Below are 25222 nucleotides of genomic sequence, written 5' to 3'. Positions count from 1 at the left end.
ACTTAAAAAAATATGTGTGCTATCTAAGGTCAGATTCCCCCCAAATCAGACTCTGAGATGGAGATTCGTGTGTGGGGAGTTTATTGGGGAAGCGCCCGTGAAATAATCAGCACCTGTGGGAGTGAGGGACGCAGGACTGAGCAGAGGGAGAAGTCGAGCTGCGGATGCAAGTTGCAACAAAGTCCTCTGCCAACTTCATGAGGAGCTCCGGAGCTGGGATGACCCTTCAGAGCTGTTTCAGATTAAGGTAAGGGGACTGCACTTTTGCCTGGAGAGGGACTCCTCGGTGAGCTGTCAGCCCCCAACACTCCCAGCACAGGGACTGACTGCTTTGGCTCAGGGGGGAGACCTGAGCAGCACATCATAGCATCCACTATGTTAGAAAACTTGTGGTGCATTATTTTATAGATAAGAAAACTGAGTTTCACCAACGCTGTGACTGACCCTAGGTCTCACAAGTAGTAAGTGAAAACCCTGTGGTTCTAATTCATATTTGTCTCCATGCTCCTTTGGCTACATATACCCCTGCAATTAGAAACTTTCTTGGAGTAAGCATAATTAGAGTATGGTCAAACTTGAACCCTTACATACTTTGGGTGGCAGTATAATTTGTCACAAACATTAATCATTCAAGGAAGAATAGAATCAAGCAATAATGAGGCCAAGTATCTAAGGGGAGAGAGATTCATGAGAACAAATAGTGGGGGCATCAGGGCCTGTGGAGCCTGGGTGTGTAATCAGGACAAAGAGAACAGGACCATGCTTGTGGCAGGCCCCAGGAAGGTTGTAGAAGATTGGCAGCTGAGATAGCCAACAAGGCAGCAACCATGGACATGGGCCTCTGGCCAGAAGTGGCCTGGGAACCAGAGAGCCCAAAGGGCCAAGGGGGGTGAGATAAGGGGAAGGGCATAAAGAGAGAGCCTAAGTCAAGACCAGGGCAGTTCCTAAGAAGAAGATAGGAAAGAGTAAAGGAAGTCAAGAGCCAAAGATCTTTCATGACAAGTAGATAAGGGTATGGGGCAAGAACTTAGAAAGGATGTGATAGAAGGAGGGTGTAGAGCCACAGCTGTTCTCTTTCCCTGGCCTCTCCTTATCTGACCATCTTGCCCCTGGATATTAAGGGCTCTGGTAATGGCTTTACTAAGCAGCTCGTACCCTGTGTGGTAGAACTGGTGGAGCTTATTATGCACGTGCTGGCTTTGCCATTTATTTACTGTATAACCTTGGGCAAGTTGTTTAGTTCTCTAAGCCTATTTCCTCATCTGTAAGTTATCTGAGGATAATAAAAGTAAGGTTAGACCTGGTGCAGAACTAATGGGAATGATAAGCTGTTCTGTAAAATGCTCATATTCTTTTCCTTCCATGACATACCACACCTGTGTGAGCAAACCAAATTAAGAACCCAGGCTAATAAAGCAGATTTTCGTTTTTATTTTAAAGAGTTCAGTAGACAATGTAGGAAGCAACATGACTCCTTTGTTTCTCCCAGCCCTCTGTCCCAGGGTAGGGCTTTCTCATGATGCGGGAGTCTCCCCCAGGAGGAAGGGCGGATGCTCTGGGTTGCCGGGGGAATGTCTCTGCAGAAACTTCTGGAGATTCTGGCTAGAGGGAAACCAAAAAGGGCAGCTGGGTCTCAGGATGCCACGTGGGCATGCAGGATAACATTCCAGCCACTTGGGGCTCAGAGGAAAACAGGGCTCAACATTTTTAATAGTCTTTATCAGGTTCTGTCATCAGACCTGAGAGCCATGGGCCATCCTTCTGAAAGACAATACAGCAAAAATAGAGGCCTCTTCTTAACTGACCTATTCATTCCTAGAAAAAATTCTGAAGGTGGAACCTACTCCTTCCTGTTTTAACTCTGTTATCTTGCTGAACAAAGCGAAGTTTAGAAACAATAAAACTAAGAAAGGAAACATGTATCTCTAATACGGTCTTTACTTCTTATACCATAGAATGTCTTCTAAAATTTTACATTTTAAATGATCTCATGGTCTTCATTTGTTCTTTTTTTCAATATGAAATAATGAACACGATATTCTTTAAGAAATTCCTCTTCATAAAACTGGGCAACAGCATGTAATGCATTTTTATGTATTATGTTAAATTAAGAAAGAACACAAAAGTGTGTGCATACTAGTGATTGTAGTTACAAATGTGCTTCTGGAATGAGTAGCCCACTGAAGCAAAAAAACAACTCCACTTGAGCCACTGTTCTGTCAGGGTCACTGCTACCATCGTCTCTGCCCAGACACTGGAATCATGACTGTAATTATTGCTTGAGATTAGCCCAACTATCAGAGGTTTGCTTATGATGATATCTTGAGGCACTTTTTGACTTGAAATTTTATAATATAGTAAAAGATAAATTGAAGCGACCAAACTCACCCTGCAGAATAAGAACCCCTCCGATGTTTTGTACAGTGAAAATAAACAACTGCAATTACTGTGCTGTGAGATTTTGGTATTGTCTTCAAATTCCTCCTTTACACGTGGACTTTTGTGAAACTATATCAGGTGTGGCAAAGGGTTTCAGTTCATATTTTCATTCTATTTCACCTTTTCTGTTCTGATTAATATTTTATTTTACTATTCCCCTTATATATCATACACTGATGTTTTCTTTATAAAGTGTGATAAGAATTTTCACATTTTCTGTGCTGAGAATTTTCAATTCCTTTATAACAGGAATGGTACTTATTACATAAAATCCATCTGTCTGTCTTCAGTGACTGAAAGGTCTTAATGGCTTGTAATGTGCTGCTGTCAGTAATTCATGCTGCAAAGATACTCCTCTGATAGAGAAGCCCACGAATGACATTTATTTATAGTGTGCTAAAGCATTCTATTCCATGTCCCAGAGGATTGTCCTTGACCTAGACCCTATGGTAGTACGTCCCATGCATCTCCAGCTGCTGCTACATGGATTCATCATTTAACCACTCATGACCACCTTTAGGAAACAATAAAATTGACAGACACCAAATGCAAACTGGCTGCCACATGCCAGGCTCTGTGCTGATACCTTACTTGCATTAATGTCATTTAGTTCTCCCAACAGCCCTATGGGATGTTTCCTCACCTTAACTCTGTTACTGATGAGGACAGCATGGCTCAGAGAGATTTAAAAACTTGCCCAAGGTGGCATGATTTATAAATAACAGAATGTAAGTAACTGAGGACTTGAGCCCAGGCCCACCTCACTGCGGACCCAGGGTTCTGAACCAGTCTACTATTCTACTTTATAATCAAAGATTTGGAGGAGATTTGCAAACACAAAAGCAATTGTGACAAGGTTATAAAATCGTGGCAGATTTTATTCTTTCTTCTGTTTAAATTTTCTTCAGTGCTCTATCTTGCTTGCAATTTTAGAAAGAAGGGGTGTGTGTTAGTTATTTAGGCTTCTCTAGAGACATAGAACCAGTAAGAGAGATATAAAGAAAGAGATTTATTATGAAGAATTGGCTCAGGTGATTGTGCAGACAGAGAAATCCTGTGACCTATGAGCTGCAAGCTGGAGGCCCAGGAAAGCCCATGGTGTAATTCCAGTCCAATTCTGAAGGCCTGGGCGCCACAGGAGCTGATGGTATCAACCCCAGTGCAAAGGCAAGAGAAGGCCCATGTCCCAGCAGGCAGGCAGGAAGCAAAAGGGTTAAATTCCTGCTTCCTCTGCCTTTTTGTTCTACTCAGGCCCATCACACTGGGGAGGCCAATTACTTTACTGAGTCTACTGATGCAAATGCTAATCTCATCCAGAACACCCTCCCAGACACATTCCCAAATATGTTTACTCTGGGCACCTCATAATGCCATCAAGTTGACATCTGAAGTTAACCATCACAAGATGGAACCCTAATGTTAAAAAAAAAAATAAACCTCAATTCCTAAATATTTTTTCTCTTAACTAGCAATATTATCTGATAAAGTCATTCAAATAGTTGATACTTAGATTTGTTACTCCTTGTAAGTATGAATATATCATTAAAGGATGTTTAGAGTCATATTTTAAACCAATGGCATGGCTTGCTCATGGTTAGTGCTGGGGCAGGCCAGTGGATGAAGAAGTGGACGGTCCTCTTACACCACCTTGCTTCATCTGGAGTTCTTCCCCACCATTCATCTCTCTCTCTCTCTTTCTCTAGTGATCCCAGTTAGAATTCTTCACTGAAACTTTCTACCCTATAGCTAGGTCTTCCAAACTGCTCCAGTGTCCTAGCTCTCCCCTCTTCCCCAGACTCACTTCAGGTCAGCACATTTCACTGGTGTGACTGTGTAGGAATTTTTGTTCTGGACCACAGAAGTGGCCCGTGAGCATCCCAGAGCGTCATTGTATGCCCTTGTGGAGCATGAAGCTCCCATTTCCCCAGCTGTCTCTGTGGAAGTGACTGCTTGGTTACAGATCAGAACTATTCAGAGAGAAAAGAATGAGTCCTGCCTCTCACCAGCCTTTGCAGGAAGAGTGCTCAGTGGACTTGCCAAAGAGCCTTCTAGAACTGCCAAAGAGGAGACCTTGATTTGAGCTTTGTATGGAGGGAAGAATAAGGCTGACTGTGGTTATCCAGGGTTTCCAGGGTACCTTGCAAATTGTCCTAATATCTACCACTGTGACTAAAAAGATGGCACAGTGTTATGGGAGGCAGTTTTCAGCACACGGAAAAGGTCTGAGGCTGGTGACTCAATAGTCACTGTCACTGGTTCCTGAACCAATTCCTTCCTAGAAGGAGTAGTATGACATGGGCATTTCCCTGTCCCTGGCAACATATGCTGGTAAAAATCAGGCTAGCAAGCTATGTGGCTGCCCCATGAGGTCCTTTGAATGGTAGTAGGAAACATCCCAATCCTAGCAAGACTGTTTCTAAAGATGCTGTGGACAGAGTCTGTGAAGCGGTGACTCTCTCTTGGTCAGTCACCTCTGTAGGGACATGAGGAGTTCAGAGCCAGTCCAGGAGGCCCCTGGAAGAGAGGGATCCCCACAAGTTGGCTCTGGGGTCTGGAGGGATGGCAGGAGCATCGGTGGAAATGACAGGAGTTTGGAGAGGAAGTCCTCAGATGACAGAGGCCCACAGATAACTCTCCACTCCCGGACTCCAGTGCTCTGACCCACACCCGAACCCCTGGAGGAGGCACTGATGTGAGGAACGTGGTGAGGGCCTTGGAGGGGGCAACTTCAGTGCCACAGACAGGATAAGGGCCCGAGGGCACCACCATGGGACGCAGTCACAGGCCACACTGGACCATGTTTCCAGCTCCCCTCCCCGAGCCCCGGAAGGTGACTGGCAGGCATGAACACTCAGGATGGGGGGGCCGCGGTGGGGGCAAAGCCGGGGCCTGCGTCTGAGCTAGAGCCACCTCACAGCCAAGTTCTCTCCCCACTCTGTCCTCAGCCCTGACAGCACCCGCCCCACCACACGGCTATCTGGTCGACTGGTCTGCTCAGCCTCCATGTCAGACATCTGCCCCTGTGGGCTTCCTCATCTCACCCAGCACGGCGGACCCCACGGTGTTTTTTCCAGTGCTTTCCACAGGCCACTTTTAGACTCTTCAGTCAGGTCTCCTAGGAGATGTTTCAGAGTTTGGGGGAATTTTGTGTTTTCATTTTGGTTTTGAGGGTTTTTTCTTGTTTACTTATCCATAGAGATGTGTTCATCGTGAGCTCCATGTGGCCAGGTGGTCTGGCCTCAGCGACTCTTCCCCGGGGGGCCGTATTTCGGGCCACCTCTGGTCAGAGGCTGTGATAAGCACGGCCATCAGCCCCAGAGCCAAGAGGCTCAGGGGCAGTCCAGCCCAGACCCTGTCACACAGGTAACTTTGCCGCCCCTCACCGTGAAGTGTCGGGGGAGAGAGTAGCAAGTCTTGGGGACACATGTAAGAGTTTAAGAGTAGGAGAGAGGCTCATTGTGTAGCCCACATGAGATTGTTGGGGGAGGGCTGTTTTCCACAGAATACAGTCCTCCTCACTCTCGGGCTGGGACTCTGTGTGACCAGAAGGAGCGGAGTGGTGTCACGCCACAGACACTGGCAGCTGGGGCTGGGGAATGGTGCTGCTGCCCATGCTGTGGGCTGAACATGCAGGAGGAACGTCCCACAGATAACAGGCCATCAGCTGACACAAGTCTGAACACTGGCTAAGGTTCTTGCTGAGTATAGTGACATACCAATATGGTGAGTGGGGAGAACACCAACTCTGGAATCACATGGTCCAGGACTTGAATCCAACCCTTCCATGTTTTGGCTCCGTGCCATTGGGCAAGTTATTTAGCAGCTCTGTGCCTCAATCTGTAAAACAGGGACACTTGTGCCCGGCCCAGAGTCAAGATTCCCAAGTTCAGTCTAGACCCCGCCATGTAACACCAGCTCGACCTCCCTCATAGGGATCAAATAAGGTAGTGAATGTCGGCCGGGCGCGGTGGCTCGCGCCTGTAATCCTAGCACTCTGGGAGGCCGAGGCGGGGGTGATTGCTCAAGGTCATGAGTTCGAAACCAGCCTGAGCAAGAGCGAGACCCCGTCTCTACTATAAATAGAAAGAAATTAATTGGCCAACTAATATATATATATAGAAAAAATTAGCTGGGCATGGTGGCGCATGCCTGTAGTCCCAGCTACTCGGGAGGCTGAGGCAGCAGGATTGCTTGAGCCCAGGAGTCTGAGGTTGCTGTGAGCTAGGCTGACGCCACGGCACTCACTCTAGCCTGGGCAACAAAGAGAGACTCTGTCTCAAAAAAAAAGGTAGTGAACGTGAAGGCTTTTGCAAATGGCTTTGTAAAGACAAGTCATATCACCTGTGTGTCTTCTGTCGCTGGCCTGTCAACGTCTGCTCTTTACGGCTGGAGGAAGCAGCTTGGTGTCCTAAGTGTACGACTGCAGATCTTTGGGTAGACGTGTTTCCCCTCAGGTCCTGTGTTGTTAGTAGTTTCCCATGGCTGATGTAACAAATTACCACAAACGTGGTCACTTAGAACAACAGAGATTCACTCTCTCACAGTTCTGGTGGCCAGAAATCTGAAATTAAGATATTAGCAGGGCCAGGCTCCTTCTGAAGTCTCTGCGGAAGATATTTCCTTGCCTCTTCCAGCCTCCGGTGGTCTCTAGGGTTCTTGGATTATGGCTGCACAGCTCTGCCTGCCTTCACATGGCTGTCTTTTTTATGTCCTTTATTTCCTTTTTTTTGTTTGAGATAAGGTCTCATTCTGTCACCCAGGCTAATGCGTGGTGGCTTTGCCATAGCTCACTACAACCCCAAACTCCTGGGCTCAAGCGATCCTCCTGCCTCAGCCTCCCAAGTAGCTAGGACTACAAGTGTGAGTCACCATGCCTGGCTAATATTTTTTAAATATTTTGTAGAGATAAGGTCTTGTTATGTTACCCAGGCTGGTCTTGAACTCTGGTCTCACGTGATCCTCCCACCTCAGCCTCCCAAATTGGTGGGATTATTGGCATGAGCCACCCTGCCTAACCTGTGTCTTTGTTCTTTTCTATTTCTATTTCTATGTCTGTGTCCTTTTCTAATTCTTATAAAGATATAGTCCTCTTGTTAGATTTAGGGGCCACCCTAATCCAGTCAGTATAATCTATCTTTATCCTTAATTACATCTGATAGATGCATTTCATCTGAAAGATATATTTGGAATAGCAACTATTCCAAATAAAGTCATATTCTGAGGTTCAGGTAGACAAGAATTTTGGAAAGGGGCACTCTATTCAACCCACTACAGGGCCTCAGAAGCTTCATCTAAACCATTTGTGACCCTCATTCATTCAGTGTACACTTTTGCTAAGTTTTCGATGGCAATGAAGAGTAAAACTCTTCAGACAGCACCCAACCTTAGCTCCATGTGTGTGTGCAGCGGGATCAAGGGAACAGAGTAGAGATGTCTCATGGTGAGGCTAGAGAAGGGTTAATTCTGGAAATGAGAGGAAGGGCAAAACAAACAAGAGAGTAAGCACCTGTCTTTGGGAAAGAGTCTTGATACAAGTAGACAGAATGTACATTCCAGTAGCTGTGTGGCTTGAGAACAGAGCACCAGTCTTGAAGTAAGTCAGACCTGGATCACAAGTTTCCCACTTATAAAACAGGGCTAATAATTAGCCCCCTACCAAGGTGTTTCAAGTTTTAAACTATATTACCTTAAAGAACCTAGCATAGTCTTGTCTCACAAAATGTTTTTGTGAAAAGCCAGAATAAATATGTATTAACATCATAGGGGTCCACTCTGTGCCAACATTGCTTCTCAACTGAGTGATTATAGAGTCAACACCAAAGCCTTATGGGATAAGCGTTATGAGAATATGAGATCCCAATATTCCTGTATCATTTAGTTATATTTCAGCTGCTATTTTACAAATAGAGGGAGAATATGCCACTCACCCCACCATCTGAATTCTCAGTTATTGTGCCAGTGGTGTGCTGATAAATTTTACTTATATGAAAGATGTGTAGCACATAATCTATAAAGATACAATTTATTGTATTTTAATAAAATGTACAATACCCTTTATTGTAAATTCCATACAGTCAACTGATGCTCACAGAATTCCCGTGTTTACATTGGCTTAACTCATATCCATAGCCAATCTGAGGTTACAATTGACAAAAGAATATAGTTCCAACATGAATGTCGGCCAGTGTTCCTTTGTAAGTTAAAGAGAGGTGAAACAACAAAGACATACGTGGGAACATCCCTTGCCCATCAGTGACACTAGTGACTTTTTGCTGAATCAGATGACAGTTTTTGAGTATTAGAAAAATATCTCCTCAATGTTTTATAGTATTCCCAATGTAAGGGCTACAGTCATGGTATATACATTTAAATTTAATCTGTATCGTTATGTTTTCTCTATCACTTTCTTACATCTAGACAATCAATGAAACCATAAATTAAAGCTCTGATTTATATCATTTGCCCAGTTTCATGGTATAAACTGCCACCATGGCCGATTTCAAGCTCCCAACATGATGTCATAGAATGCAGAGCTGGGAAAAGAGGAGCATCTGCACCCGTGGGTTGGTGTGTTATTTCCACGTGGAGATACAGTGGGTGTCAATGACCTCAAGAGCATAGATATCAGTAATGTCATACAAAAAAATAGGAAGTAGTGAGTTTTGAGGTCTTATCCCCTCTGTTTTTAATATAATTCATTTAACTGTAAGTCTATATAATTTAATTTTGTATGTTTACATAATTTAATAATGGCCATGTTTATCAAGCAGTTCACAAGATTCCTAAAAATTTAACAATTGGCTCTCATGGGTCAGGACATGCTGGCTCGAGCACAGCACTGGGTAGAACTGTGGGGAGCATGGCTGGGTCTTGGGGGGTGGGAGTGGGGAACAGTGAGGATAAAGAGCAATTCACACATATCACCAACTTTTACTTCCCTGATCTCCTTGGGGAGGCTCATCAGAGAGAGTCTTTAACCCATTGAGATGGACTCGAAAAACACTACCCTGGCCTTTCAGATATCCCTGGGAGCACTGGTAATAGCATTTTCCAGTGTTCCCTTCTCATAGCTTAACTCCTGGAAAAACATGGGGTCTCCCTTCTACCAATTGTAGCCCTCTCCTTTCAGTGGAAAGTTAGACACAAACTCTAAAATAAAGGCGACCCCCAAAACACAACACAGGGCTCGCTAAATGCTACCACATTGCACCCATCAGGGATGTTGGGTTTCTGCCAAGTGATCTCTGGAACTGTGGCACCAGGATGTCACTGCTTGTTAAAAAGTGTCATCCAAATTTACAGACTAAGTCAGAAGTAAGATGTCCAACAGTTCATCGAAATTCAGTCGTCTAAGTTCAGCTTTGAACTATGAAATTTAAGAGATGATCTGACAAACACCTCTTCTTTGCACTCCAGGAAGAGAGAACTGCTCAGAGAAGCTGTGACAGCGTTTCCCGGAGACAGCTAAGGAAAGAAGGAGGGCGGGACACTTTTGTCCAGAGCCAGGGTTTGGCCCCGGTGACCACACACGCCCCTTTCCCGGCTCCCGTAGTGCCGGGACCGCTGGAGCAGCTGCTTCTTGAGAAGAGCAAAGTGATTTAAGGGCCAAAGTGAGATGAGCAATCCTCAAGACACAGGCAGAAAAAGTCCCAGTGACACAGGAAACTGGTTCAGGAACTGCTGGCTCCTGATGCATAAATCAGACAGCAGAGGCAGCACTGCCTGACAAAAGCTCGCTTCTGCCGAGGTGGTGGCATCTGTGAGCCACTGCCGGGCTCCCGGCCAGCCCCCCTCCCTGCCCCTCACTGACGGATGGATCCCAAGGGGCTCCTCTCCTTGACCTTCCTGCTGTTTCTGTCCCTGGCCTTTGAGCGCAGCTATGGAACAGGTGAGTGTGCCTCTGTCTGGGGGTTCGAGTCCCGTGTCAGCTGCCAGGAATCGGCATAGCCTCATGGATGGAGGGAAGGTGCAGGTCTGGAGACTGTGGTTTGGCTGCTTCTTCCTTAGGGACTGGCTCCGAGTTTCAACTGCCTCTTTCAAAGAGGAAGAAATGTTCTGAGTTCCTGGGCCCTTGGGTTCCAAGGCTCAGCCCCACTAATCCTAGGTTCCAAGGAAACCAGGAGCTCTAAGCCAGAGGCCCTGTTTCATTCCTGGCTGCTTTCTCAGGGTAAGAGGCTCCGGTGGAAGTCCCGGTCTGAGGGGTTGGTTTTGCGTGGGTACCTTTCAGACCCAGGCTAGAGGGACTGAGCTGGAGGGATGGCACTCTGGGAGATTTGTCCTACATCCCTGCCATGGGTGTGGATCACACGCACACACACACAAGCAGACAAACCACGAACACAATCCAACAGAAAGCAAGGGCTATAGCGGGAAGAGAGGGTAGAAGTGAAAACCCCAGCCCTTTGGCTGAGAACTGACAATGGCCACAGTTTGGTCATACTGGTGGCTACTTTCTGGGAAGAGGTGGTTTCAAGACAGCAAGGCAGGGGAGAGGTTGGGATTCCTGGAGCGCAGTATTTGGGAAATGCAAATTAGGAACCAGTGTCGGAGCAGCTCCGGCACTAAGGCCAGACCCGAGGCTGCAGCCGCCGTTGGGAGCTGGCCTCTGTCTTTCTGTCTTCCTCCCGAGCAAGCTATTGTTTTCTGTTTAGTAGTATCATGGCTGTGAGAGAAGGTACTTGAGAAAGAAATGGCCAAGCAAAAAGTGGATTTGGGGTTGACTGCGTGAGTGGGGTGAGGATCTCCTGCTTGTCTGCTTGGACTGTGGGAGGCAGACTGGACCAGAAGAGGTGGCATTAGGGAAAGGGGGGAAGTCCTGAGGCCCGGGGTGTTTTGGGCTTGGGGTTTTCATGACCACAAATCCATTAAGGACTTTTCTAGGAAAAGCCCCCAAAATAGGCCAAGGATGTTGGGGGGCAGTGCATCAGATGCACCTCCTGCCAGACTGCCAGAGAAGAGGCCCTTTATAGGGCCCCCACTCCCCTTGGAATCAGCAGACCCATGGCTCTTACTTCCCAAGGTCTAAGAGAGGAAGAACTGAGCTCGGGGCTTGAACTGAGCTGCTGTAAGTGGTCACAGGGAGAGCCAAGCCTTCCTTGTTGCACCCAGTCCGTGACTCCATTTTTCGAATACTTCTTGGTAACTGGAAGGAGTTATGGGCTGAACTGTGGGCTGGGCCTCTCCGTCTCTGCCGGCTGGTCTCCTGGCCAGCCTGGCCCATGCATCTCAGGTGCTGCTGACGGCCAATCTGCGTGACGCTCTCTCTGGAGGTCGCTGGTTAGCCAGACACAGCCCAGCCCCCCAAGGCGTGTCGACCCAGTCGGTAGCTGCTTCCTTCCTCGCATTTCTTCTTCTCTGAAATATTTAGAAAATGTTGTCAGTGTTTTTATTTTTAAATGCACACCCTTTTTTGAAACCCAGATAAAAGCCAGATGGAAATTCTTTGCAAATGGGACCATTCAGTCATGACAGGTTTTACCCCAGCAAGAAGCTTGATTCTTGTAAAATCGGTACCTACCCCCTCTCCCACCTCTACTCAGCTCAACTTCCAATTCCCAGTCAGAATCGTAAAACTCAAAAAGTCCACATGCCCCTTCCGCGCCCCCTGCCCCAGTAAAGTGAATTTTCTATTTCCCCCGATGAGATTTAAAAAAAAAAAAATCGACTTTATATTTTAGAGCAGTTTTAGGTTCACGGCAAAATTGAGCAGAACATAAGGAGATTTCCCCTATAGCCTCAGTCCCCACACATGCACAGTCTCCCCTGTTGTCAACACCCCCGGCCAGAGCGGGACCTTTGTTGTAATTGATGAACCTGCCTCGATGAGAGTTTTTATTCCTCCGCGTGGGTCCTCCCCACCCACTTCACACATGTTGGTTGGGGAGAGGTGAAGGGCAAGTGTATGACTCTAGACTTGGCCCGAGCTTGAGTGCTCACTGGCCCATTCTATCCCAAGATGTCAATCTAGGCACTTCTATTTCTCAAAAACTTTAATACTGCAATATGATGTCATCATCCTCACTGTCTCCAGCACCGGACTGGAAATTAAAATATCAGGGTTATTTGGTTTAATCCATAGACTGACTCCGGATGATCCTATTCAGCCACTGTCTATTAAGGACACATGATATGGCAGGCACCACGCTAGATGTGCAAGAAGCAAAATGAGCAACAGCCTCTGCCCAGCACCTGAGACAATGTCTGATATTCTCCGGTCCATGAATGTTTATAAATGGATAATAGCATGTACCACATACTGGCTACATACCAGGCACTGCTCTAAGTGCTTTATGTGTATTAGTCATTTAATTTTCATACCAATCCTATAAGATGTATATTATTATCGATAGTATTACAATTTTATAAATGAGGAAAGAGAGACACAGAATAGTTTGGCAATTTCTGGTCACTCGCACCAGAGGCCTCAATGAATGGAACTGGATGAGCCCACATTTGAGGAGTGAGCAGGGTATGGGAAGGATGCTAAAATTTGTATCCAGATCACATGGTAAAAATTAGAATATGTTATCTATAATTGAAGCCTATGGGTGGAATTGAATCAAATTGAAATAAATTAAAGTATACAAATTTTCCAAAAGTGAGAGATGTTGATAAAATCCTAGGAGAATGCAGAGGGCATATAAGAAGTATTTGATCTGGAATTTGGAAAATGAATAGAAACTTTTTTCATCATGTATTTTCATTTAACTTTTTTGTCAACTAGTTTGTTTATTGGGTATCACATATATGTCTATAAAAATACAACAGTACAAAAGAGTTTAAAGACTAATTTCTATACCCCTTGCTGGAGGCGACCACTGTTACTATTTTCTTGTGTCTTTCCAAATATATAGGTCTTAGTGTTCAATAGATCAGAAGGGTGACTACAGTTAACAATAATCTGGCTGGGCACAGTGGCTCACGCCCATAATCCCAGCACTCTGAAAGGCTGAGGTGGGAAGATCACTTGAGCTCAGGAGTTTGAGACCAGCCTAAGCAAGAGTGAGACCCCCATCTCTACTATAAATAGAAAAATTAGCTAAGCATGTGGCATGCGCCTGTAGTCCCAGCTACTTAGGAGGCTGCCGCAGGAGGATCACTTGAGCTCAGGAGTTTGAGACCAGCCTAAGCAAGAGTGAGACCCCCATCTCTACTATAAATAGAAAAATTAGCTAAGCATGGTGGCATGCGCCTGTAGTCCCAGCTACTTAGGAGGCTGCCGCAGGAGGATCACTTGAGCTCAGGAGTTTCAGGTTGCTGTGAGCTAGGCTGACCCCACAATATTCTACTTACTCAGACTCTGTCTCAAAAAAAAAAAAATCTATTGTACATTTCAAAATAGCTAGAAGATAATAATTTGAATGTTCCTGGTATAAATAAAAGATAAATATTCAAGGTGATGGAAATCCCAATTATCCTGATTTGATCTTTACACAGTATTCAAATGTGTCAAATTATCACATGTACCCTCAAAGTATGTATTTAAGAAAGTATCAATTTAAGAAAACGGCAGAGAAGAAGAAATCAGAGACTTAAGGATAAAGAGAGTGGGGAGATAATACTTCTCTGGATTTCTCAGTGTCCTCATAAAAAGCGCTGGCTTCCTGAGACTTTTTACATACCATGAGAATTAGATCTGTAATCATGTCTATAGATAAGTGCTTTGATCCAAAAGAATAATAAAACTTCTCTGTTCCTGAGAGGGCCAAATGGTTACAGCCTGGACAAGGTCGCTAGGGCGAGCCCCAAAGGTGCCAGGAAGCCTCTAGCTTCCCAAGCAGGCCAGCATAAGCGTGTGCCATCAGCATGCAGCATGCAAGAAGGGATGAGCCCACAGAACTTGCAGACAAGTCCTAGGACTTGTCATAAAAGCTGAGAGATGCCAGGGATTATCAGGATCCTGGGGAGATTTTATTTACCTACCAAAGTGTTGGCGTAAGGAGGAAATCTTTAAGGAAGGGAAGGGGACAGTTGCCTTCCTGTCCCTACTCTTGGAAGCTTATAATTGAGCAAGGACGACAGGCATTGAACCAGACTTAAAAACGTGATGAGTGATACGAAGGAGAGACGCAAAGTGCGTTGGAAGCACATGGCAGGAAAGCCTAACCTAGGCTAGGAGTCAGGGCAGTCTTCCCTAAATTTTCCCTGATAAGCAGGGGAAATAATCTTTCCTGTGGAGTATCTGGTTGGCCACCAAGGACAACTGACCTCACTCTCATTGCATCATCCAGGGCAAAGGGAGTCCAAAGCATTTACTATTTACTCTGAGTCGTTTAAGAAGAAATCTGACTCTGACCCAGAACATCTATCTACTGTGCACATTTGAGATAAAATTAATAAAAATAAATATTAAAAACCTAAAAAGCTCTAAATATATAGGTCTGGTAGGTTGGATTTTTATGGGGCTTGAAAAAGAGCATTCAGGATGGAGGTGCAAATGGAGAGGTAAATTGATGCAAGTGTCATTTTGTTCACTCATGCACTCATTCATCCCATGCCTTTTTTTTTTTTTGAGACAGAGTCTCTCTTTGTTGCCCAGGCTAGAGTGAGTGCCATGGCATCAGCCTAGCTCACAGCAACCTCAAACTCCCGGGCTCAAGCAATCCTGCTGCCTCAGCCTCCCAAGTAGCTGGGACTACAGGCATGCGCCACCATGCCCAGATAATTTTTTCTATATATATTAGTTGGCCAATTAATTTCTTTCTATTTATAGTAGAGACGGGGTCTCGCTCTTGCTCAGGCTGGTTTCGAACTCCTGACCTCGAGCAATCCGCCCGCCTCGGCCTCCCAGAGTGCTAGGATTACAGGCGTGAGCCACCGCGCCCGGCCTCATCCCATGCCTTTTTATTCATTCACTTGGGCAGTAAGGATTTACTGATCTCCTACTACGTTCCAGGTGGGTGTTAGGGATACAGCAGAATAAAACACAGTCCCTACTCTTAGAAGCTTATACTTGGGCAAGGATGACAGGCATTGAACCAGACTTAAAAACGTGATGAGTGACATGAAGGAGGGATGCCAAGTGCATTGGAAGCACATGGCAGGAGAGCCTAACCTAAGCTAGGGGTCACGGGAGTCTTCCCTAAGGAAGAGCTGTTGAAATGGATGGAAGGAGTTAGCCAGGCAAATACAGGGTGGTTATAGGATTTCAGGGTAGGGAAGGGTGTAAGTGTGCAGAGTGTAAGACATGAAATAGGAATAAAGTTCCACTGACTGCTGGGGCCACAGTTTAAAAAGCAGCATTAGGCAAGTTATCTTTTCTTTCTGGGCCTAAATTTGCCATAAGAACTGTGGAGCCAATAATAATTTCTGTCTCTTCTCTACCTTAAAGACATGTCATAAGAAGATGCTAAAAGCATATGAGAAAGTGTCAGGGCTGGGCAAAAAAAAAAACAAATTAAAAAGGGTTTTCCTTGGGTGGAATCCCATCTTGTGAAAAGGTTGTCTAAATCCTACAATTTTTAGGCCCATGAAATGCATGGGCCCATGTGAATCACTGGCTTTTCGAAGTAGAATCACCCCTGAAGGAAAGTGAGTTGGTGTTGACAGCTACAAATGTTTCCTCCCAGTCTCTTTCAGTAAACAAGGGCAGACTGAATCACAGACCCGCTGGAAAACACTCATCAGGCAGTGGGATGTTTCAGGGGCAGGCACTCCACATGAAGGGTTTTATGAACCACTGTAAAGCCCCCACTTATGTTTCCACTTGTGCTTAGGTGGGGATGATCTCAAGTAACCCTCAGACGCGGCCACTCACACACAGGTGTTCGTCATCGTTCTTCATGTGGGTGAGAGGTGTGAGGGTCTCTTCCCAATGAAGCTTTGGTTCCACACCCCATGACCGTGTGTGCACTCACCACTCAGCCTTTACTCATCTGCCCCTCTCCTTTTTCGTTTCCTCTTTTCCCTCCTATTTCCTTTCTTTTATTTTTTACGTTTTGCCTGCTCACTACCTTACTCCATATCCGCTCTTCCCCCCTCCCCCCACCAATTCCAAGTTCTGAAAGCAACCATGGCGCAGAGAGTCTGCAGGGTTAGGTGTGGAGAGGGGTGCATGGGAGACATTTGGGAAGGTGAAAGGTTATAGTCTAAAATTGGGAACGATTTCTCTTCTTTTTTTTCTCCATATCAAAGTTGATCTAAAAAAAAATCAATGGTATGATAGCAATTTTTAATCTTGTTTTAAATCTCAGATCCCCTTGAGAGATGACATTTATGGATATATTTTCACAAAAATGTGCATGTGCTTACATACAACTTTTTGTACACAAGTTCAGGTGTTCATACTTGCACTTATGGCTCTAAATTTGCTGCCATGTCTTTTTTTTTTTTTTTTTTTTTGAGATACAGTCTCACTCTGTTGCCTGGGCTAGAGTCCCATGGCATCAACCTCGCTCACAGCAACCTCAAACTCCTGGGCTCAAGCGATCTTTCTGCCTCAGCCTCCGAGGTAGCTGGACTACAGGCATGTGCCACCATGCCCAGCTGATTTTTTCTATATATTTTTAGTCAGCCAATTAATTTCTTTCTATATTTAGTAGAGACGGGGGTCTCACTCTTGCTCAGGCTGGTTCTGAACTCCTGACCTCAAGCGATCCGCCCACCTCAGCCTCCCAGAGTGCTAGGATTACAGGCGTGAGCCACTGCGCCCAGCTTCTCATGTCTTTATATACAGAAGTTTAGGTTCAGGATTCAAGAGGTTACTCTCTTGGGTATTGTGTCTACAGTTCGGGTGTGTGGCCCCCAGAGGAGCCGCATTATATGGACAGTCAAGCATTTATAAGTATAGCTGGAAGAAAGTCCAACACGCTTCTCAATGTATCTGTGTAAAAACAACCGCAAACACAAACTCATCTAATTAAGTAGCAGACAGAACACTCTTAAGGGTTGATATATGAGCAATATTTAAAAGAACAAAATCTTAATTGCCTTTCTAACTTTTCCTTAACAATGATGAGTTTTGACCACTGTAATCCTAATATTAGCCCAGGTAGACTACTTTTTCTTTTTCCCTAATCACTGAATCTCTAGCCTACTATTAGCTGGGCCCTTTACTGGACAGTATTGGGATTTCTGAGTATTTGGGTGTCTAGAATATTTTGGCTAGTGTATCTTATTTTCCAATAGCTCATCTTAACCACGAATCAATTATGGAGAGGTCTCTTCAGTTAACCACATTACTTAAGCAGATGGTTTTATCTTATTCTTCTGTCTTTCTTATCGATTAGAACAATCTATGCTCTCTCTGAGTCACAGATAAAGCTCCTTCCTTTATCAACACTAGCTTAAGGTTAAGTTCAGTTATGTACATGTTAGGCAAATATGGTTTTCAGCATTCATAAGTTGAACAGATACTTATTAAAAGCCTCCTATGTGCCAAGCACTGCTGTAGGTCCTGGGATCAAAACAGTGAACAAAATGAAGTTCTTCCTCTTGAGAGGTTTGCATTCTAGTGGGAGAGACAAAAATAAAATAAACAAATATAACATCAGGCAGTGATGAGTGCGATAAGAAGGCAGAGGCTCTTTTAGATAGATGGTCAGAGGAGGTCTCTTAGAGGAGATACTTCTGGAGCAGAAACCTAAAATAAAATGAGGGACGGAGTCATCCAGGTATGGAAGGGAAGAGATTTTCCATAGAGAGGAACAGCCAATACAAGAGCTCTGGGATGGGAATGCTCTTGGGGGGCTCACAGAGCAGCCAGGAGCCAGTGTGGCCGTAGTGCAGTGAGTGAAGTAGCGAGGGCAGGAAACGGAGGCGGAGCTGTGCAAGGGACTGGGCGTGCAGGGCCTTCGAAGCCACATCAAGGGACCACGAATTTTATTCTACAGGTGCTAGAATGCCCTAGAGGTTTAAAGGCAGGCGAGAGACAAAACCAGACATGGTTTTAAGAGATGTCCACTGTACAGATGCAGGAGGACAATGGCAGTCTCCAGGCCTGTGAGGATGGTAGTGGAAACAGGGAGGGTGCAAAGGGCTCAGATGCCAGACATATTCTGTGGTCAGAGCCAACAGGATCTGCTGTCAACCTGAGCGAGGAGTATGTGAGAAAGAAAGGAGTCAAGGATGATTCCAATGTTTTGGCCTGAAAAATCAGGTGAAATGTAATGTTTGCAGAAGATGTTTTGAAACCAACAGTTCATGTGCTAAGTTTCAGATGCCCTTTAGACCTCCACGTACTGCTCTGTGTAAGCAGTCAGGAGTACAGTGAAGAGTTGGGGGAGACATGTAATTCTGTAAGCATTTTTAGAAATAGGTCAAACTGTGCAACTGGATAAAGGTGGATGGGGAAGGGAAAAAAAATCTGAGTAGTGGAATGCTCCAATATTTAGAGGTCTGGAAGAGCAGAAGTCTCCCTCCAAGGACACTGAGAAGGGGAAGCCAATGGAATAGGAGAAAAAGCAGGAGAGTGTGGGTCTTCCAAGAGCCAGATGAAAACAGCATTTCAAGGAGAGAGTGATAAACTATGTTAAGTGCTCATGAGAAAGCAAGTAGGAAAAAGGACTTTGACTTGGCTTAGTGGAGGAGACAGTGACCTTGACAAAGATGGCTCTGGTGAGTGGTAGGGAAGAGCTCCTGTTTAGAGTGGGTACGAGGAAAAACGGGTAAGGAAGTGGGAACAGAAAGTATAAACACAGATTAAAGGACTTTGCTATAAAGGAAAACAGAGAAATTGGGGGTGTGGGGGCAATTGGAGATGGACCTGGGATGGATTAAAATTCAGGGGACAGATTTTTAATATGAGGGAAATTACATATTCTCATGTTGTGTGTTGATGGAATTAACCCACAGAACACGAATAATGCAGAGGGGCAGAGGCAGTTGCAGAAACAAAGCCTAGAAGTAGGTGAGTGCTCCATGAAGGAAGAGGCTGGCCTTAAATGGGAGCATAGACCCTCCACCCAGGCGGATGGTCTGGTTTGGTGGTGGTGATCGATGGAAGCTCTCTTTTGGTTGCTTCTATTATTTTTTTTCAGCGAAACACAAAGCGAGGTCATCGGCTGAGAGAGGAAAGAGAAAAGCAGGTTGTGGGTTTGGGGAACAGGGAGGTGTTAAATAATCAGCAGCAGGATCCCTTATAGTGGTTTGAAAGGTTTTTGGTTTATCGTGTCTTTTTTTTTTTTTCTTGTTGGCTCAGCTTTTTTGAAAAAAGAGAAATAAAATAATATCTCACCCTCAACATTATTAACTGTTTCAGGGTGTTTTAGAGGGCTAGGATTCCACAGTTTGAACCCTGGGCTTTTACCACCCGCCTGACTTCACGTCCCTCAGACTTTTCTGTTTTCCTCATTATCCAAAGTGATGCTTCTGTAACCTCGGTGCCCTGGGCACGAGAGTGCAGAACCATTTTCAGTTATTCTCCGTCCTTCATCCTATGTATTCAAGGATGGCGAGAGCCCTGATAGAGGGAGTGGCGGACCTGGATTCTGGCCTGGCTCTGCCGCTTGGCAGTTATGTGACTTTAGGGAATGCATTCAACTTCTCTGTGCTTTAGGCTCCTTCATTATAAATCCGAGTTGATAGAAACCTGGTGTTCCAGCTAGTCTATACATCTCTATCCTAAGTAATTTTAGGATTTCTCTTGAGATTGTTGAAATACTCAGAGTATAATGGGGGCTTTCATGGCAGTCCTTATAAACTACTAAGCACCCCCGGGGATAGCCCGGGAGGAAAAGGGAGAGCCTGCAGTGTGTCACTCCTGATCCACAGACACCATGTGGTCTAGAGACCTCCACAGTAAGGGGCTCGCTTCTCCTCCCTCCCACAGGCACGGGCGTGATGAACTGCCCAAAGATCCTCCGCCAGCTGGGGAGGAATGTGTTGCTGCCCCTGACGCAGAAAGGAATAAGTAAAAGCATGAACAAAAGCATCCACATCATTGTCACGGTGGCAACATCACCAGAAAGCAGCGTCAAGACGAAAATAGTGTCTCTCGATCCATCGAAAGGAGGCCCCCCACGTTTCCTAAAGGATCGCTACAAGTTTTACCGGGAAGACCTGCAGCTGGAGATCCTGGACAGCAGGAAGGAGGACGAGGGATGGTACTCTATGACCCTGGAGAAAAACGATTCCGTTCAGCACTTTTGCCTGCAGCTGAAGCTTTATGGTAATAATGGTGGCTTCTCCTGTCCACACTGGAGGGCTAAGATGGTCCCTTGTCTAGGAATTGAGGCCTCTCTTAAAAGCAGAGCTATTCAGAATTGGAAGCAACTTGAAGATGACCTAGTTTAGGGGTATTTAAACTGTGCTTCAGGGAAGGGGTCTTAGAGGTTGGCGAACCTCCCCCCACCCCCCACGCCACATTGCTCATTGGTGGCAGCTGCTTGGTAGGGATTGGTTCCTCTTACCCACATGTGGGCTGAACAGCCTGTAGCCCCGAGAGTCTTGGTCTGCAAATAAGATTTTATTTGAAAACAAGACTTTTTTTTTCTGATTTTTAAAAAGTTTGCATATCAATGATCAAACCTAACCCCTCCCATAGATGAGGATACTGGAATTCAGAAAGAAGTGGTTTGCACATGTTCATACACATTTGTGTAGGTGGTTCACTGCACTGGGGGTTCTGGGTAAAGAGAGCTGCGATTCTGCCCACACACCACTCACCAAGCCCTGCGTCCTGGCAGAGGATCATGTTCACCTGGTGGGAAAGGACCTTTTTTCTCATTTAAACAAAGGCTCTGGTTATAAAGTTGCTTAGTTGCAGTACTTAAACTAGGACCTCGGTGCATGTGAACCCAAGGCCAGTGCTCTTTCAAGCCTCTTTGACTGCCAGGCCCTCTTGAAGATACCCAGGGTTTGTGTTTCTTAGGCCCAGATACTCACCTGAATTCCCAGGAATCCTGACAGCCATGTGGGGTTCTCCTGCTTCTTCAGAATGGCTTCCTTATATCTCAGGATGAGACAGGGATTTGCAACTACTCAGCATTTCTTTGAAGTCCTCAGCTATCTGGAGGGGAGACAGCAACACCCTCTCTGATCCACCCCCATCCCCGTTAGCATTCTCTTTCCTGCAAACAGTGAGTGCAGAATTCCCACAGCCCTCTGCCAGGCACCAGGCAGTCCTGATCACTCCAGCAGTGTCTCGGAGGCAAGACTGCCAAGAGCATGGAGGCTGCACGGGATGCGATTTTCAAAACAGGGTAGATGGCATCCATTCAATACTTCTGTTTCTATAAGTTTACTGCCCTTGTCACATCTTGTGATCCAATTCTTACTTTGGAAATGTGGTCTCTGCAACCATGGCGTTTTTCTCAAGTCAAAGAAAGAGGCTGGATTTTGGAGTTAGATAGACCCAGGTTCAGAACTCAACTTGACCACTTAGATGCTATGTGACATTATATAAGACATTCCACTTCTCTGGGACTCAGTTTCCTCATCTATAAAATGGGAATAATTACAACTAGAGTTATAATTGTCAAAAAGGTTGAAGAAGATGATGGATGTGAAAGTCCATCACTGTGCTTGTCCTATAGTAAGTGCTAAATTAACAAGACTTTCCTTTTTATCTTGCCTGTTCCATGGCATTAGGGTGGGATAGACTGATGGGGCCTACAACTATAATTGAGAACCTATCCCTATCTCAGACGCACACACACCATACTATAGATGAAATCCCACTACTAAAAAGTCATTCTTTTAGGTCGAGGAGGTAATAATCTAAGCCAATTAAAATCCATGGGGGTTAGTTGACAGCAAACTCCACTGAGAACAATAACCTAGATCAAGAACAGCAGGAAGAGCAAGTGGAGCCCTAACGGTATTGGTAGAAGGGGACTGAAACAAAAATTCTTCTCTACTTCATCCTGAGGTGGTCTTAGAAAGAGGGAGTGAGGGACAGTGTGAAGCAATAGTTCCCCACTAGAAATAAATCACACTGAAGCCCCCTGGGGGGTGGGATGCCATTCTTGTTCTAACAATAAGGTCAAGTGAGGATTCCCAGGGGTTCCTTTTAGTAATGGGTCCCTTTCTCCCCCTCCTGACAGAGCAGGTCTCCACTCCAGAAATTAAAGTGTTAAACCAGACCCAAGACAATGGGACCTGCACCTTGACGCTGGCCTGCACGGTGGAGAAAGGGGACGGCGTGGCTTACAGCTGGAGCGAGGAGGTGGACACTCACCCTCTGAGCCCAGCCAACAGCTCCCACCTCCTGTCCATCACCCTCGGCCCCCAGCATGCCGACAGCACCTACATCTGCACTGCGAGCAACCCCATCAGCAACAGCTCCAAGGCCATCATCCCGTGGTCCAGATGCAGCCTAGGACCCTTGGGTGAGTGTGCTAGTGGTGGCTAGTGTGCCACTCAGTGAGTATAGGCTCAGCTTCCACTTGAGCCAACTGCTCTGCTTCCCCAGCCATGGCATTCACCTTGGTGACAACACTTATAGTCTGCAAAAGCCACCTGTGTGCGTTCAGTGAGTGCACTCTTGCATTGTTATGCCCAGTTCACAGTTGAGAAAACCAACAGGAAGTGATGGAGCCAGACCCAGAAGCCAGGTCTCCAAGGCATGACCCTCTCTGCCTCCTGCCTTGGCACCAGCCTACGAGGGTGGCTGGGTGAGGAGTGCAGGTGGCAGGTCCTGACTCTCAAGTGCATGCTCCACTAAGGGTGGGACAGTTCTACACCACCAATAGTATTTATTGATCACCTACCCTGTAGGAAATTGGGAATAGACATGACATGTGATCTTTGAGATCAGATATGAAACATTTGCTCAATCATGAAACACAGGATATGATGAAGAGCCTCATTTTATGGAACAGACTGAGAATCCCACAGCAGGTCAGAGGGCCAGGGGAGTCAGAGATAGGTGGAACTAAGACCTGGACTCAGAAGCTTGAGGAATAATTATAAATTGGATAGCATTTTACTATTGGCCATGTACCTACAACAGTAGAATCTCTTCTGATCCTCACAATAACCTTGCTGGATAGGTGTTATTATTACCATCATGATGCAGATGAGGAAAGTGACGTTCATAGCATTTAAGTACCCTCCTCGAGTTTCTTTAACTTGTAAATATTGGAGTTAGCACCTAAACCTAGGTCATCTGACTGCTCTTTCTCTATAAAGAAAAGCATCATTATTCTGTTACCAAAAAGAAGAGAGAACTGATAAAGTACACACATCTAACCAGTTGGATACAGGATAGAACACTGGTCCTTTTCACCAACAGATCTTGTGCCCAGACTCAGACGGGTTCGGGGACAGAAGGACCAGGGTGCTGGCCTTGCAAGGCATTGCTTATGCCCTGACATTCTGCAGTCCGCATCCACTGAGGGGAAGCAGGAGTCATTCCAGAGAAACTCCTTCCCACAGCAGCCGTGGTGTTCATGTGGAGGGCTTTCCCACATGGCCATGGATGAGGTGACGGGGGAATCCAGACAAGTTATGCCCTTCCACATAGCACCTCCTGACACAGAGACTCCCCTGGAGTATTCCCAGATGCACTGCCAGGGGGGAAAATCCCACCTGGCCTTCAGGCTGTACCTGGCAGTTCTCTGATGACCCTGACACACTGATATCGCCTCTCCCAGCCATTTCACGGCAAGGGTCGCCCCCCTGTCCACTTACTGGATCTGTCGGGCTGCTTTCCCACGCTGCCCAGTGTCTCTTTGTGGGTCCAAATTTCCTCTTCTTAAAAGGACACTAGTGAGATTAGATTAGGGCCCACTCTAATGGCCTCATTTTAACTTAATCATCTCTTTAAAGATCCTATCTCCAAATACAGTCACATTCTGAGAGAATGGGGGTTAGGCCTTCAACATATGAATTTTGTGGTGAGACGATTCAGCCCATAACACCACCCCAATGACCTCATTTGAACTTGATTGCCTCTGTTAGAAACTTAGCTCCAAATAAGGTCACATTCTAAGGACATCAATACATAAATCTGGGGGAACACAATTCAACCTGTGCCACAAATAGAGATTCTCCCCCACGTGCCCCGCACTGTCCCCAGGGATGGGGACCACACTGTCTCAGCACCAGATCACACAGCTGGTTTGTAGCATGCCATTCCCAGCATCCCAGGTTGCCTAAATACTGAAAACAGAGCTTTATTAGGCCATTGACTTAGGTTTTATTTTATTTTATTTTTGAGACACAGTCTCACTCTGTTGCCCAGGCTAGAGCGTCGTGGCGTCAGCCTAGCTCACAGCAACCTCAGACTCCTGGGCTCAAGCAATCCCCCTGCCTCAGCCTCCCGAGTAGCTGGGACTATAGGCATGTACCACCATGCCTGGCTAATTTTTCTATATATATTTTTAGATGGCCAATTAATTTCTTTCTATTTACAGTAGAGACGGGGGTCTCACTCTTGCTCAGGCTGGTTTTGAACTCGAATTCCTGACCTTGAGCGATCTATCCACCTTGGCCTCCCAGAGTGCTAGGATTACAGGCATGAGCCACCATGCCCAGCCCATGGATTTAGTTTTGCAAATGAATACTACTAATTCTGAAAACACTGCACTTAATATGACAAAACATTTGCTGAAGCCCCACTATATCCCAACACTGTGCTAGGTGCTGAGTACACAAAGATAAAAAAGATGTGATTCTTCTCCTTAAGGAAGAAGATAGTTCTACAAGTAAATAATTATCCTAGATTACACAGTGTGACAGGTGCAAAACACATGTAGGTACAAGGTAACAAAGAAGAGGGAATGATTAACACCGTCTCAGGGGATCGGAGAGAACATCACAGAGCATGTGACACAAGCCAGGAATTAAAAATAAATGGAAATTACGCAAGCTGATGAAAGACATTCCTGGCAGAGGGAAAAAC

At 45.7% G+C, this 25222-nt stretch overlaps 1 protein-coding gene across 2 annotated transcripts in view; it reads left to right on the top strand.

Moving 5' to 3' along the window:
* Window positions 1-9159: 9159 nt before the first annotated feature.
* Window positions 9160-25222, top strand: part of SLAMF1 (signaling lymphocytic activation molecule family member 1) — a 35705-nt gene continuing 19642 nt past the window's right edge. Inside the window, exons 1-3 of one of the 2 annotated variants that reach the window (XR_012918183.1) lie at window positions 9160-10327; window positions 20207-20545; window positions 22422-22706. Coding sequence is in view for 1 of the 2 variants with exons in the window: in XM_012749224.2 (XP_012604678.1) it covers window positions 10252-10327; window positions 20207-20545; window positions 22422-22706 (700 nt within the window). In the remaining variant the exon portion in view is untranslated. The remainder of the gene's footprint in view (window positions 10328-20206; window positions 20546-22421; window positions 22707-25222) is intronic. The other variant, XM_012749224.2, reaches the window with a different exon arrangement.

This window comes from Microcebus murinus, chromosome 2 (genome assembly GCF_040939455.1).
Source record: "Microcebus murinus isolate Inina chromosome 2, M.murinus_Inina_mat1.0, whole genome shotgun sequence".
In the NCBI taxonomy this organism is placed as follows: domain Eukaryota; kingdom Metazoa; phylum Chordata; class Mammalia; order Primates; family Cheirogaleidae; genus Microcebus; species Microcebus murinus.
The sequence above is the reverse complement of the archived record's forward strand: the minus strand, read 5'-3'. Positions and strand labels throughout refer to the sequence as shown.